Consider the following 15,879-nt stretch of genomic DNA (forward strand, 5'->3'; position numbering starts at 1 on the left):
GCCTGCCAAGTAGCCAATATAGTTGTCGGAATCTGTTTTTTACCTCATTTCTTTTCATCGTAATATGTTCTTTCCAGAGAAGTTTGGAGTCAATAGTCATTCCAAGGTATCTTGCTTTCGTGTCTATTGGGATTTGTGAGTGGTTTATTGTCAGATTCTTGTGTCTTACTTTCTTGTTGGAATAAACTACATGAATTGTTTTGCCACTATTGATTTGTATACCCCAAGCATTAAACCATGTTAGTGTTTTGTTCAAAATTTGTTGTAACTTGTTTGTTGCTGCTTCTAAGGTTTTATGAGTTGCCAATAGGACAGTGTCATCTGCAAAAGTTGCTATCATGTCGATACTTGCAGGCAGGGGAATATCAGCTGTGTACAGCACATATAGTACAGGCCCTAGTACACTGCCCTGAGGTACACCGGCTTCCATGAGTTGAATATTAGAGTATTTGTCTCTATATTTCACATAAAAGAATCTGTTTGCTAAATAGCTTTTCATTAACAAATAGTAGTCGAGTGGAAGATACTGTTTAAGTTTAAATATTAAACCCTTGTGCCACACGCTGTCGAAAGCTTTCGCTACATCAAGATACACAGCAACACATGTATTTCTTTTGTCAATTTCTGATAATATTTTATTTGTTACTCTATGTACCTGTTCTATTGTTGAGTGTTTTTTACGAAATCCAAATTGGTGTGAGGGAAATAAGTTTCGCGCCTGTAGTATGGGGTCAAGGCGGTCAAGTATAAGCTTCTCAAAAAGTTTAGATAATGATGGTAATAAACTAATTGGTCTGTATGAAGAAGCTTCAGAGGCATCTTTATTAGGTTTGAGTATTGCGATGATTTCAGCAACCTTCCAAGGCAGTGGAAAATACTTCATTCGTAATGCTGAGTTAAATACATTTCTTAAGTACAGAGTTGCTTTGTCAGGTAACTCCTTTAGAATCCTTCCTGTGATTCCGTCATATCCTGGGGATTTATTTACGTCAATTTTTGTCTCAATTGCTATATGAATTTCTTTTGAAGTTATTTTCTTGATTGGTATATTTATGTTATTTGTGAGGTGGGCATGGAATTCAGAATTGTCAATGTCTCGGTTGTTATGTTGATTTGTAAATGTTTTTTTAAAATGATCAGCGAGTATTTTTGCTTTTTCTTTTGGTGTTTTCGCCCAAGAATTTGTACTTGTCCTTAGAGGGGGTTGGTGCATAACCGCGTTTTCGATTTTTTTGCAGGCCTTCCATAGTGTATAGTTTGTAGCTCTAGTAGCTCCCAGTGATGCGATATATTTTTCAAATTTTTCGTCCTTGTCCACTTTTAATATATCTTTAATTTCTTTTGCTGCTATATTCAGCCTTTTTTTGATATCTGGTGAGCGTGTAGATTGCCATTGTTGCCTTAGTTTTCGTTTTTCTCTGATTTTTTCCAAGATTTTATGGGGTAATTTGTGTTTGTTGTTACTCATTTTGATTATAGGTGTGGAAGTTGTTGTTGCATACACTATACTGTCATTGAAGTATGCGATTGCGGAGTCTATTTCTTTTTCGCTCTTTAGGGGGACTTTTATGTTAAGGCTTTGCTCCATAATTTCACGAAAATAGTTCCAGTTCGTATAATTATTGTAAAATTTATGTGTCTTGTAGTTTAGGATAGGACTGGTTTCATAGCTTAAGAATATTGGAGAATGGTCAGATGAGAGGTCAAAGCTTGGATTTATTTCCAGTTGCTCACTTTTAATATCTTTCGTAATATAAAAGTCAATTAAATCAGGTCGCTTCCGCATATCAGTTGGCCAGTAGGTTGGTTCTCCAGAGCTTAAGAAGTCACTTTTATTTTCTATTATTGCATCGTAAAGATTTTTTCCTTTCGTGTTTGTTATTCTGGATCCCCATAAGGTATTCTTCGCGTTCAAATCTCCGCCTGCAATAAAACGGCCTTCAAGAGTTTTAAGAAAGTCAAAGTATAGTGTCTTAGAATTTTTATGTTTAGGGGGGCAGTATATGGCAGAAAGGGTTAAATGACCACTAAAGTCCTCAATTTGTATAGATGTCGCTTGCAAGTAGTCTTGTCTATAGTGGTTCACATCAATGCATTTAATGTCTTTGTTTATAATTACTGCCGTTCCACCATGTGCCTTGTCATCAGGGTGATTGGTGTGATAAATAGTATAGTTAGGAATGTTTAAATAATTTCTATCTGTGAAATGTGTTTCAGATATTAGAGCTGCGTCTATGTTATTGTTTTTTAGGAATGTTTTTAGTTCCAGTGCATGTTGGCTTAGACCGTTAGCGTTCCAAAGGACAATTCTTAATTTATTTTGTTCGTTCATTAAATTTAGCGCAAAGTAACGTGATCATGTTTATCATTGCAGACATTTGTGAGATTAATTGTTTCATCATATCTTTCAATTCTGAAATTTCTTTGTTTTCCGTTATAGTTGCTGCAATGGATTGAGCATCATTTTTAGTGTTTATGGCTGTTACTTGAGCGTAAGATAAATTTGATGTTGTAGTACTGTGTTGGGTTGTCACATTGTCTAGTGTAGTTTGTGATGCAACTTTTTCTTGTGTTTTTGTAATTGTGGTGGGATTTTTGTGTCTGAGACTTGGAAATTGCTGTATTTTTAATGATTTATAAATCATGCATTCCTTGTAATTAGCTGTGTGGTTTTTACCACAGAGTGCACATTTTATTTCGTTAATGTCCTTGACTGGACATTCTGTGGCTTTATGACTTCCAGCACATTTGACACACACAGGTGTTTTAAAACAAAAATTTTTTGTATGACCGTATTTTTGGCAGTTTGTGCATTGAGGCAAAGTGCGTTTTTTGGTGTGGAGGCTCAAATTTAATTTTGCAATGTAGTAGATGTGTAATAGTGTATATATCTTTGTTGTTGGGCTTGGTTTTTAATTCTAGTATAAACAGTGGCAAAGGTGATTTGGTAGTAGCGTGTAAGATGTTATGAATATTTGTAACCTCATGCCCAAGTTCACCTAATTCGTTTACAATTTTTCCTTTATCTGTGGAGTTGTGCAAGTTCCTCAGTATCACTTTAAGTCCCCTTTGCTCTTTGGGCTTATATGTATAATACTGAGTATTTTTTTCTTTTAATAATTTAGAGATTTGTGTATAGTGGTGTGACTCTTTGGGTTGAATTTTTACTTCATTGTTTTGCAGGACTTTCATTTCAAAAACGCAATTCGGAAGTTTGTTTAGCGCGTCGGTTAAATATTTGATGTATTCAACGTTCTGTACAAATATAGGTGGTGGTTTTGGAGTTTTAGATTTTTGCTGCTCATTAGTGTTGTTTGTCCCACTGTTTTGCGTTAATTTTTCTTTTTCATCATCAAGAGAGAGTATATCAAATCTGTTTGATGTCAGAGTATGCGGGATTGATTTGTTATTGGTTGGTTTGCTTAACCAGTAGGTTGTAATTGTTTTTTGGTTTGCTAATGCTTTATGTTTTTTGGTGGTTTTTGTTGTTTCTGTATTCTTATCTGGAGAATTACGTGTTCTCTTTGGAAGAGAAAGCTCTTTGTTGTTCTCACCTGCTTTTGCCTGCATAACTATGTTTGGGCATGTAGACATGATTGGCGAGTATGAGAAAATTGAAGAGTTTGTAGTAGCGGTTTGTCCGCGACGCTTAGTGTATGCAATACAATGCCCTGTGAGAACTTTTTTATGCTAGAAAATGCCTTTGGCGACTTGCAATGCCTTTTATGTTACAAGTCGTTCAAAGAAAGCTATAGATGTAATATCAAAAGGCATTTCGATTCCTTCCACAAAATCCAATCCAATATTTATTTATTTTGGTTTAAATTTCCCACTGGGCTGCTCCCATTCTCTCGTTCTCACTTATACACTCACATTTTTCATTTTGGACAGCACTGGTATAGAGTTAACGGCGGTTGCCAGGTGAGGTTGTACAGCTGGTGACTTACTCTTTATTTCACTTGCCGAGAACGGAACATTGTAGCTGAACTTGGCACTTGTTAGTTGCTCTTGCGCTGGTGAGCGGAGCCTCTCTTTGGGAGGAGAGCGCCTCACAGGCATTTTAAATGCTAAATTTTTTCACTAGTTGTTTTTATTATTTTTATGTTTTTATTTTGTTTGTATTTATATTTGCAAAACAAAGGTTGGACTAAGATAGCACAAGATGTACTGTGTTGCAGTATTAAAGCGTCTATATCGCTGTATGTTTTTAAATATTGTACGACTGGTAGATTCACTACAAAACTTTCACAAAGCAAGAGCTAATAAAAGCACGTCTGTTCAACCGAAACGACAGTATCATTAAATCAAATTCGAGCTATTGTGAACCAAATTTACATTATTCGACATCAAACCACCAACACGCTTACGTAGAGTGCGAACTGAAGAAAATATCGCAGCTGTATCGGCCACTGTTAATGATGACCATCAATTATCGATTCGCTGCCGTTCGCAGCAATTGGGCCTCTGTTACTCAACAACGTGGAAAATTCTCCGAAAGGATTTAGGTGTGAAGCCTTTCAAAATACAGCTGGTACAAGAATTGAAGCCGAACAACCTACCGCAACGCAGAATTTTTGGTGAATGGGCTCTTGGAAAGTTGGCCGAAGATCCACTTTTTTATCGAAAAATTGTGTTCAGCGACGACGCTCATTTTTGGATCAATGGATACGTAAATAAGCAGAATTAGCGATTTTGGAGTGAAGATCAGCCAGAAGAATTGCAAGAGCTACCAATGTATTAAGAAAAGGTCACAGTTTGGTGAGGTTTATGGGCTAGAGGTCTCATTGGATCGTACTTCTTCAAAGATTCTGCGAATCGTAACGTAACTGTGAATGGTGAGTGCTACCGTGAAATGATATCCAACTTTTTTTTGCCCAAAATGAAAGAGCATGACTTGCATGACATGTGGTTTCAGCAAGACGATGCCACAGGCCACTCAGCACGCGTAACAATGGACTTGTTGAGCGGCGAGTTCGGTGAACATTTTATTTCACGATCGGGATCTGTCAATTGGCCACCCAGATCGTGCGATATACCGCCTTTAGATTATTTTTTGTGGGGCTCTGTTAAAGCTCATGTCTATTCAGACAAGCCTGCTTCAATTAACGCATTGGAAGACAACATTAAAGCCTTTATATGTGGACTAAGCGGATGGACCATTTGAAGCGCAGTCGCGGTCAACATTTGCATGAAATGATCTTCAAACATTAAATTAAATGGACTGTACTATCGATTTAAATAAAAATGTCATGCATGGCTCAATGGATCAGAGCCAAGTAAAAATTATTCAAACATTTTTCCATTTACAGAATCTAATCAACTAATATTTCTGAAAAAATTCATAAATTTTTGTCCATTGCTATGAAATGTTTTTTTTTTTTTCAATTATTTTTACAAGCTTTTCTGCCAACATATGGTTTGATTTTTTCTTTCACATTAAGGTGTCCGTCATTTACCAATTTGATTACTTTTTTTGCGACGCTCCCAAAGTCAGTGGCCTTCTATTGATAAAAAGAACTATAAATCTATACAAAAAAATAAATTGAAAAAAGTCTTAAAAGAAAAAAATACCAGAAATAAATTCGAAAATTGATGAATACTTGAATACTACGCTACCTCGTGATGATTATCGAGAATTATTAGAGCTAAGTAAAATATTTTTAGGCACAATGAATGTCAAAGAAATCAAATTTTATAAACCGGGGGCATTCCATCACGCTCGATGGATGTCCAAAGCACTTTATTGCTTAAAAATGTATATTTTTCGAGACAGTTTCAAGTTAAGCACAGCATATGAACAAAGTTTTCAGGACATAGCATTGTTCGTCGCGTTTGTGTATGTTCCATTTTGGTACTCTGCACCGCTAGCTGCAGCTGCACCGAATCAAGACCTTGAATTCATCAATTCTGTTTACCAATATAGAACGATCGATAGAAATCTGTCCGATGCAGTTTTCAGAAAATTTCGGAATCATCTATGGTACTTAAGTCCTGAAACAGGGGTTCTAGCATTTTTCGATAAAAGTTTATCTTATAGTTTAAAGCAAAAAATGGTAGAAGCATTAAAATTGAGCGATGACGATCGTGTTTGGGGCAAGGTTTATTCTGAATATTAAGAGCTGATTTTGATCTGATAATTTTGCTTAGACGGAAAACTAAAAGTATAGGGGGCGTCGCAAGAAAAATAATCAAAATGGTAAATAACGGTCACCCTAATATACATTCCAATAAAGTTATGCAAAAAAAAATATTTGGTTTGTTAAAACATGCCAAAAAAATGTTAAAATAGAAAGTATTACATTTTGTTACAGTTTTGCTCTTCAGTGTATATATATAACTAACGGGTGATTTTTTAGCTATTACCTTTTTAAAAAGTTGATTTAAACAGCTATAGTTCAACCATGAATCGTCTTACAAACGAACAACGCTTGCAAATCATTGAATTTTATTACAAAAATGCGTGTTCTGTTAAGAAAGTTTATCGCGCGCTTCTTCCATTTCATGGTCAGTTTAATCGACCCACTGAAGCGGCTATTCGAGCTATTGTGACTAAATTTAGAACCAAATTTACATTATTCGACATCAAACCACCAACACGCTTACGTAGAGTGCGAACTGAAGAAAATATCGCAGCTGTATCGGCCACTGTTAATGATGACCATCAATTATCGATTCGCCGCCGTTCGCAGCAATTGGGCCTCTGTTACTCAACAACAAAATTCTCCGAAAGGGTTTAGGTGTGAAGCCTTTCAAAATACAGCTGGTACAAGAATTGAAGCCGAACAACCTACCGCAACGCAGAATTTTTGGTGAATGGGCTCTTGGAAAGTTGGCCGAAGATCCACTTTTTTATCGAAAAATTGTGTTCAGCGACGAAGCTCATTTTTGGATCAATGGATACGTAAATAAGCAGAATTAGCGATTTTGGAGTGAAGATCAGCCAGAAGAATTGCAAGAGCTACCAATGTATTAGGAAAAGGTCACAGTTTGGTGAGGTTTATGGGCTAGAGGTATCATTGGATCGTACTTCTTCAAAGATTCTGCGAATCGTAACGTAACTGTGAATGGTGAGCGCTACCGTGAAATGATATCCAACTTTTTTTTGCCCAAAATGAAAGAGCTTGACTTGCATGACATGTGGTTTCAGCAAGACGATGCCACATGCCACACAGCACGCGTAACAATGGACTTGTTGAGCGGCGAGTTCGGTGAACATTTTATTTCACGATCGGGATCTGTCAATTGGCCACCCAGATCGTGCGATATACCGCCTTTAGATTATTTTTTGTGGGGCTCTGTTAAAGCTCACATCTATTCAGACAACATTAAAGCCTTTATATGTGGACTAAGCGGATGGACCATTTGAAGCGCAGTCGCGGTCAACATTTGCATGAAATAATCTTCAAACATTAAATTAAATGGACTGTACTATCGATTTAAATAAAAATGTCATGCATGGCTCAATGGATCAGAGCCAAGTAAAAATTATTCAAACATTTTTCCATTTACAGAATCTAATCAACTAATATTTCTGAAAAAATTCATCAATTTTTGTCCAGTGGCCTTCTATTGATAAAAAGAACTATAAATCTATACAAAAAAATAAATTGAAAAAAGTCTTAAAAGAAAAAAATACCAGAAATAAATTCGAAAATTGATGAATACTTGAATACTACGCTACCTCGTGATGATTATCGAGAATTATTAGAGCTAAGTAAAATATTTTTAGGCACAATCAATGTCAAAGAAATCAAATTTTATAAACCGCAGCTGCACCGAATCAAGAGCTTGAATTCATCAATTCTGTTTACCAATATAGAACGATCGATAGAAATCTGTCCGATGCAGTTTTCAGAAAATTTCGGAATCATCTATGGTACTTAAGTCCTGAAACAGGGGTTCTAGCATTTTTCGATAAAAGTTTATCTTATAGTTTAAAGCAAAAAATGGTAGAAGCATTAAAATTGAGCGATGACGATCGTGTTTGGGGCAAGGTTTATTCTGAATATTAAGAGCTGATTTTGATCTGATAATTTTGCTTAGACGGAAAACTAAAAGTATAGGGGGCGTCGCAAGAAATATAATCAAAATGGTAAATAACGGTCACCCTAATATACATTCCAATAAAGTTATGCAAAAACAAATATTTGGTTTGTTAAAACATGCCAAAAAAAATGTTAAAATAGAAAGTATTACATTTTGTTACAGTTTTGCTCTTCAGTGTATATATATAACTAACGGGTGATTTTTTAGCTATTACCTTTTTAAAAAGTTGATTTAAACAGCTATAGTTCAACCATGAATCGTCTTACAAACGAACAACGCTTGCAAATCATTGAATTTTATTACAAAAATGCGTGTTCTGTTCCATTTCATGGTCAGTTTAATCGACCCACTGAAGCGGCTATTCGAGCTTTTTTTTTTTTTTTTTGCCTCCTTTATTAATTACACCTGTCGTATGACACTAAGTAATTCTTTCTGCAGCTTGGATTTTATAACATTAATCATTATCAATATGACATTTGGGTTAAGTTTTTGTGTGAGTTTACAAGTGTAGGTATGTGCATAGCTTTAAATTATTCTAGTTATCAGCTGAGTTGGGGTTGGTCGTTTGAGCCGCCTAGAGTTTGCCCTTTCTGCTGTTGGGAGTTGTCGCATGTCATTATTGGAATGGTTCATTAAACGGACAATATGATTTATGCTGCGTTTGCGGATGATTTCTGCTACTGTTTCGATGTTGAGATCGCGATGAATGTCTTCGTTTGGGATGTACCAAGGTGCATTGGTTATAGTTCTGAGTATTTTTGATTGTAGTCGTTGAATAATGTTAATGTTGCTTTTGCTTGCAGTACCCCAGATTTCTATGCCGTATGCCCAGATTGGCACAATCACAGTTTTGTATATAAGTATTTTATTCAGCAATGACAGTTTCGAGCGCCTGCCAAGTAGCCAATATAGTTGTCGGAATCTGTTTTTTACCTCATTTCTTTTCATCGTAATATGTTCTTTCCAGAGAAGTTTGGAGTCAATAGTCATTCCAAGGTATCTTGCTTTCGTGTCTATTGGGATTTGTGAGTGGTTTATTGTCAGATTCTTGTGTCTTACTTTCTTGTTGGAATAAACTACATGAATTGTTTTGCCACTATTGATTTGTATACCCCAAGCATTAAACCATGTTAGTGTTTTGTTCAAAATTTGTTGTAACTTGTTTGTTGCTGCTTCTAAGGTTTTATGAGTTGCCAATAGGACAGTGTCATCTGCAAAAGTTGCTATCATGTCGATACTTGCAGGCAGGGGAATATCAGCTGTGTACAGCACATATAGTACAGGCCCTAGTACACTGCCCTGAGGTACACCGGCTTCCATGAGTTGAATATTAGAGTATTTGTCTCTATATTTCACATAAAAGAATCTGTTTGCTAAATAGCTTTTCATTAACAAATAGTAGTCGAGTGGAAGATACTGTTTAAGTTTAAATATTAAACCCTTGTGCCACACGCTGTCGAAAGCTTTCGCTACATCAAGATACACAGCAACACATGTATTTCTTTTGTCAATTTCTGATAATATTTTATTTGTTACTCTATGTACCTGTTCTATTGTTGAGTGTTTTCTACGAAATCCAAATTGGTGTGAGGGAAATAAGTTTCGCGCCTGTAGTATGGGGTCAAGGCGGTCAAGTATAAGCTTCTCAAAAAGTTTAGATAATGATGGTAATAAACTAATTGGTCTGTATGAAGAAGCTTCAGAGGCATCTTTATTAGGTTTGAGTATTGCGATGATTTCAGCAACCTTCCAAGGCAGTGGAAAATACTTCATTCGTAATGCTGAGTTAAATACATTTCTTAAGTACAGAGTTGCTTTGTCAGGTAACTCCTTTAGAATCCTTCCTGTGATTCCGTCATATCCTGGGGATTTATTTACGTCAATTTTTGTCTCAATTGCTATACGAATTTCTTTTGAAGTTTTGAAGTTTCTCATCTTGATTGGTATATTTATGTTATTTGTGAGGTGGGCATGAAATTCAGAATTGTCAATGTCTTGGTTGTTATGTTGATTTGTAAATGTTTTTTTTAAATGATCAGCGAGTATTTTTGCTTTTTCTTTTGGTGTTTTCGCCCAAGAATTTGTACTTGTCCTTAGAGGGGGTTGGTGCATAACCGCGTTTTCGATTTTTTTGCAGGCCTTCCATAGTGTATAGTTTGTAGCTCTAGTAGCTCCCAGTGATGCGATATATTTTTCAAATTTTTCGTCCTTGTCCACTTTTAATATATCTTTAATTTCTTTTGCTGCTATATTCAGCCTTTTTTGATATCTGGTGAGCGTGTAGATTGCCATTGTTGCCTTAGTTTTCGTTTTTCTCTGATTTTTTCCAAGATTTTATGGGGTAATTTGTGTTTGTTGTTACTCATTTTGATTATAGGTGTGGAAGTTGTTGTTGCATACACTATACTGTCATTGAAGTATGCGATTGCGGAGTCTATTTCTTTTTCGCTCTTTAGGGGGACTTTTATGTTAAGGCTTTGCTCCATAATTTCACGAAAATAGTTCCAGTTCGTATAATTATTGTAAAATTTATGTGTCTTGTAGTTTAGGATAGGACTGGTTTCATAGCTTAAGAATATTGGAGAATGGTCAGATGAGAGGTCAAAGCTTGGATTTATTTCCAGTTGCTCACTTTTAATATCTTTCGTAATATAAAAGTCAATTAAATCAGGTCGCTTCCGCATATCAGTTGGCCAGTAAGTTGGTTCTCCAGAGCTTAAGAAGTCACTTTTATTTTCTATTATTGCATCGTAAAGATTTTTTCCTTTCGTGTTTGTTATTCTGGATCCCCATAAGGTATTCTTCGCGTTCAAATCTCCGCCTGCAATAAAACGGCCTTCAAGAGTTTTAAGAAAGTCAAAGTATAGTGTCTTAGAATTTTTATGTTTAGGGGGGCAGTATATGGCAGAAAGGGTTAAATGACCACTAAAGTCCTCAATTTGTATAGATGTCGCTTGCAAGTAGTCTTGTCTATAGTGGTTCACATCAATGCATTTAATGTCTTTGTTTATAATTACTGCCGTTCCACCATGTGCCTTGTCATCAGGGTGATTGGTGTGATAAATAGTATAGTTAGGAATGTTTAAATAATTTCTATCTGTGAAATGTGTTTCAGATATTAGAGCTGCGTCTATGTTATTGTTTTTTAGGAATGTTTTTAGTTCCAGTGCATGTTGGCTTAGACCGTTAGCGTTCCAAAGGACAATTCTTAATTTATTTTGTTCGTTCATTAAATTTAGCGCAAAGTAACGTGATCATGTTTATCATTGCAGACATTTGTGAGATTAATTGTTTCATCATATCTTTCAATTCTGAAATTTCTTTGTTTTCCGTTATAGTTGCTGCAATAGATTGAGCATCATTTTTAGTGTTTATGGCTGTTACTTGAGCGTAAGATAAATTTGATGTTGTAGTACTGTGTTGGGTTGTCACATTGTCTAGTGTAGTTTGTGATGCAACTTTTTCTTGTGTTTTTGTAATTGTGGTGGGATTTTTGTGTCTGAGACTTGGAAATTGCTGTATTTTTAATGATTTATAAATCATGCATCCCTTGTAATTAGCTGTGTGGTTTTTACCACAGAGTGCACATTTTATTTCGTTAATGTCCTTGACTGGACATTCTGTGGCTTTATGACTTCCAGCACATTTGACACACACAGGTGTTTTAAAACAAAAATTTTTTGTATGACCGTATTTTTGGCAGTTTGTGCATTGAGGCAAAGTGCGTTTTTGGTGTGGAGGCTCAAATTTAATTTTGCAATGTAGTAGATGTGTAATAGTGTATATATCTTTGTTGTTGGGCTTGGTTTTTAATTCTAGTATAAACAGTGGCAAAGGTGATTTGGTAGTAGCGTGTAAGATGTTATGAATATTTGTAACCTCATGCCCAAGTTCACCTAATTCGTTTACAATTTTTCCTTTATCTGTGGAGTTGTGCAAGTTCCTCAGTATCACTTTAAGTCCCCTTTGCTCTTTGGGCTTATATGTATAATACTGAGTATTTTTTTCTTTTAATAATTTAGAGATTTGTGTATAGTGGTGTGACTCTTTGGGTTGAATTTTTACTTCATTGTTTTGCAGGACTTTCATTTCAAAAACGCAATTCGGAAGTTTGTTTAGCGCGTCGGTTAAATATTTGATGTATTCAACGTTCTGTACAAATATAGGTGGTGGTTTTGGAGTTTTAGATTTTTGCTGCTCATTAGTGTTGTTTGTCCCACTGTTTTGCGTTACTTTTTCTTTTTCATCATCAAGAGAGAGTATATCAAATCTGTTTGATGTCAGAGTATGCGGGATTGATTTGTTATTGGTTGGTTTGCTTAACCAGTAGGTTGTAATTGTTTTTTGGTTTGCTAATGCTTTATGTTTTTTGGTGGTTTTTGTTGTTTCTGTATTCTTATCTGGAGAATTACGTGTTCTCTTTGGAAGAGAAAGCTCTTTGTTGTTCTCACCTGCTTTTGCCTGCATAACTATGTTTGGGCATGTAGACATGATTGGCGAGTATGAGAAAATTGAAGAGTTTGTAGTAGCGGTTCTGCTTGTTGATGCTGATGTTGTAACTGTTGTGATTGTTGTTGCGCTTGTGAGGGCTACCAGACAAGTGGTGGGATGAGAAATGCTGGTTAGTTGGATTGGAGTTTGGCATTGCTCATGCCATGAGTGAGGAGTTGTGGGTATAGAGCAGTGCTGTCCATCCCATACATCAATTGATCACACGTATTCTTACTCTCCATCGTTCAGTCGTTAGCAAACCAGCAACGAATAAACACCGAGTTTGTCCGCGACGCTTAGTGTATGCAATACAATGCCCTGTGAGAACTTTTTTATGCTAGAAAATGCCTTTGGCGACTTGCAATGCCTTTTATGTTACAAGTCGTTCAAAGAAAGCTATAGGTGTAATATCAAAAGGCATTTCGATTCCTTCCACAAAATCCAATCCAATATTTATTTATTTTGGTTTAAATTTCCCACTGGGCTGCTCCCATTCTCTCGTTCTCACTTATACACTCACATTTTTCATTTTGGACAGCACTGGTATAGAGTTAACGGCGGTTGCCAGGTGAGGTTGTACAGCTGGTGACTTACTCTTTATTTCACTTGCCGAGAACGGAACATTGTAGCTGAACTTGGCACTTGTTAGTTGCTCTTGCGCTGGTGAGCGGAGCCGCTCTTTGGGAAGAGAGCGCCCCACAGGCATTTTAAATGCTAAATTTTTTCACTAGTTGTTTTTATTATTTTTATGTTTTTATTTTGTTTGTATTTATATTTGCAAAACAAAGGTTGGACTAAGATAGCACAAGATGTACTGTGTTGCAGTATTAAAGCGTCTATATCGCTGTATGTTTTTAAATATTGTACGACTGGTAGATTCACTACAAAACTTTCACAAAGCAAGAGCTAATAAAAGCACGTCTGTTCAACCGAAACGACAGTATCATTAAATCAAATTCGAGCTATTGTGACTAAATTTAGAACCAAATTTACATTATTCGACATCAAACCACCAACACGCTTACGTAGAGTGCGAACTGAAGAAAATATCGCAGCTGTATCGGCCACTGTTAATGATGACCATCAATTATCGATTCGCTGCCGTTCGCAGCAATTGGGCCTCTGTTACTCAACAACGTGGAAAATTCTCCGAAAGGATTTAGGTGTGAAGTCTTTCAAAATACAGCTGGTACAAGAATTGAAGCCGAACAACCTACCGCAACGCAGAATTTTTGGTGAATGGGCTCTTGGAAAGTTGGCCGAAGATCCACTTTTTTATCGAAAAATTGTGTTCAGCGACGACGCTCATTTTTGGATCAATGGATACGTAAATAAGCAGAATTAGCGATTTTGGAGTGAAGATCAGCCAGAAGAATTGCAAGAGCTACCAATGTATTAAGAAAAGGTCACAGTTTGGTGAGGTTTATGGGCTAGAGGTATCATTGGATCGTACTTCTTCAAAGATTCTGCGAATCGTAACGTAACTGTGAATGGTGAGCGCTACCGTGAAATGATATCCAACTTTTTTTTGCCCAAAATGAAAGAGCTTGACTTGCATGACATGTGGTTTCAGCAAGACGATGCCACATGCCACACAGCACGTGTAACAATGGACTTGTTGAGCGGCGAGTTCGGTGAACATTTTATTTCACGATCGGGATCTGTCAATTGGCCACCCAGATCGTGCGATATACTGCCTTTAGATTATTTTTTGTGGGGCTCTGTTAAAGCTCACATCTATTCAGACAAGCCTGCTTCAATTAACGCATTGGAAGACAACATTAAAGCCTTTATATGTGGACTAAGCGGATGGACCATTTGAAGCGCAGTCGCGGTCAACATTTGCATGAAATAATCTTCAAACATTAAATTAAATGGACTGTACTATCGATTTAAATAAAAATGTCATGCATGGCTCAATGGATCAGAGCCAAGTAAAAATTATTCAAACATTTTTCCATTTACAGAATCTAATCAACTAATATTTCTGAAAAAATTCATCAATTTTTGTCCATTGCTATGAAATGTTTTTTTTTTTCAATTATTTTTACAAGGATTTCTGCCAACATATGGTTTGGTTTTTTCTTGCACATTAAGGTGTCCGTCATTTACCAATTTGATTACTTTTCTTGCGACGCTCCCAAAGTCAGTGGCCTTCTATTGATAAAAAGAACTATAAATCTATACAAAAAAATAAATTGAAAAAAGTCTTAAAAGAAAAAAATACCAGAAATAAATTCGAAAATTGATGAATACTTGAATACTACGCTACCTCGTGATGATTATCGAGAATTATTAGAGCTAAGTAAAATATTTTTAGGCACAATGAATGTCAAAGAAATCAAATTTTATAAACCGGGGGCATTCCATCACGCTCGATGGATGTCCAAAGCACTTTAATGCTTAAAAATGTATATTTTTCGAGACAGTTTCAAGTTAAGCGCAGCATATGAACAAAGTTTTCAGGACATAGCATTGTTCGTCGTGTTTGTGTATGTTCCATTTTGGTACTCTGCATCGCTAGCTGCAGCTGCACCGAATCAAGACCTTGAATTCATCAATTCTGTTTACCAATATAGAACGATCGATAGAAATCTGTCCGATGCAGTTTTCAGAACATTTCGGAATCATCTATGGTACTTAAGTCCTGAAACAGGGGTTCTAGCATTTTTTGACAAAAGTTTATCTTATAGTTTAAAGCAAAAAATGGTAGAAGCATTAAAATTGAGCGATGACGATCAGTTTGATGCTCCTAAACGCTTCATATTTAATTCCGATGATTTCAAATGGTTCATAAATAAAGACATTGATTACTTTATAAACGAAAATTCTTTAAACTTTTTTGAAAGATTTGATATTAATACCAGCTTTCTTCAATTAGACAGCAGTAAATGGGTAGAAGATTTTGGATATTTGAGAGGTTTAGAAATTGTAAGAAATTTAAGAGTAGTCAATGACAATGCAGAAAGAGCTATAAAATTTTCGGAAGAATATGTTCACGTTTTAGCAAGAAGTGAAGATGACAAACAATATGTAATCCAGATTGTAAGCGAGTAGAAAAAAAATTTAACTAAAACATGTTTACTAAAATAAATCGTGCATTCTTAGGTGGTATAAATTTGATTCGACTTATAGATTTTTTCATCTTTCATCTTCATACCATAGAAATTGATCATTTTTTTATATAAACGTCAGAATTTTGCTATAACAGTAATAACTTTGCTGCAAAAGTGAAAAAGTCTGAAATTTACACACAGTTCAAATTTAACTTCGATTATCTTTTAAAGGAGTCAATTTATCGAAAAATTATATGAGATCTTTTTTGTAGAGAGTTAAAATTGC

At 35.7% G+C, this 15,879-nt stretch overlaps 1 protein-coding gene across 1 annotated transcript in view; it reads right to left on the reverse strand.

Annotated features, from left to right (window-relative positions):
- The window catches only part of LOC129251226 (uncharacterized), a 32,845-nt gene extending 19,602 nt beyond the window's left edge, over window positions 1-13,243 (reverse strand). Inside the window, exon 1 of the mRNA XM_054890580.1 lies at window positions 13,058-13,243. Within this exon, the coding sequence (XP_054746555.1) occupies window positions 13,058-13,243 (186 nt within the window). The remainder of the gene's footprint in view (window positions 1-13,057) is intronic.
- Between the last annotated feature and the right edge of the window lie 2,636 nt (window positions 13,244-15,879).

Source organism: Anastrepha obliqua, unplaced genomic scaffold (genome assembly GCF_027943255.1).
Source record: "Anastrepha obliqua isolate idAnaObli1 unplaced genomic scaffold, idAnaObli1_1.0 ptg000009l, whole genome shotgun sequence".
In the NCBI taxonomy this organism is placed as follows: Eukaryota; Metazoa; Arthropoda; class Insecta; order Diptera; family Tephritidae; genus Anastrepha; species Anastrepha obliqua.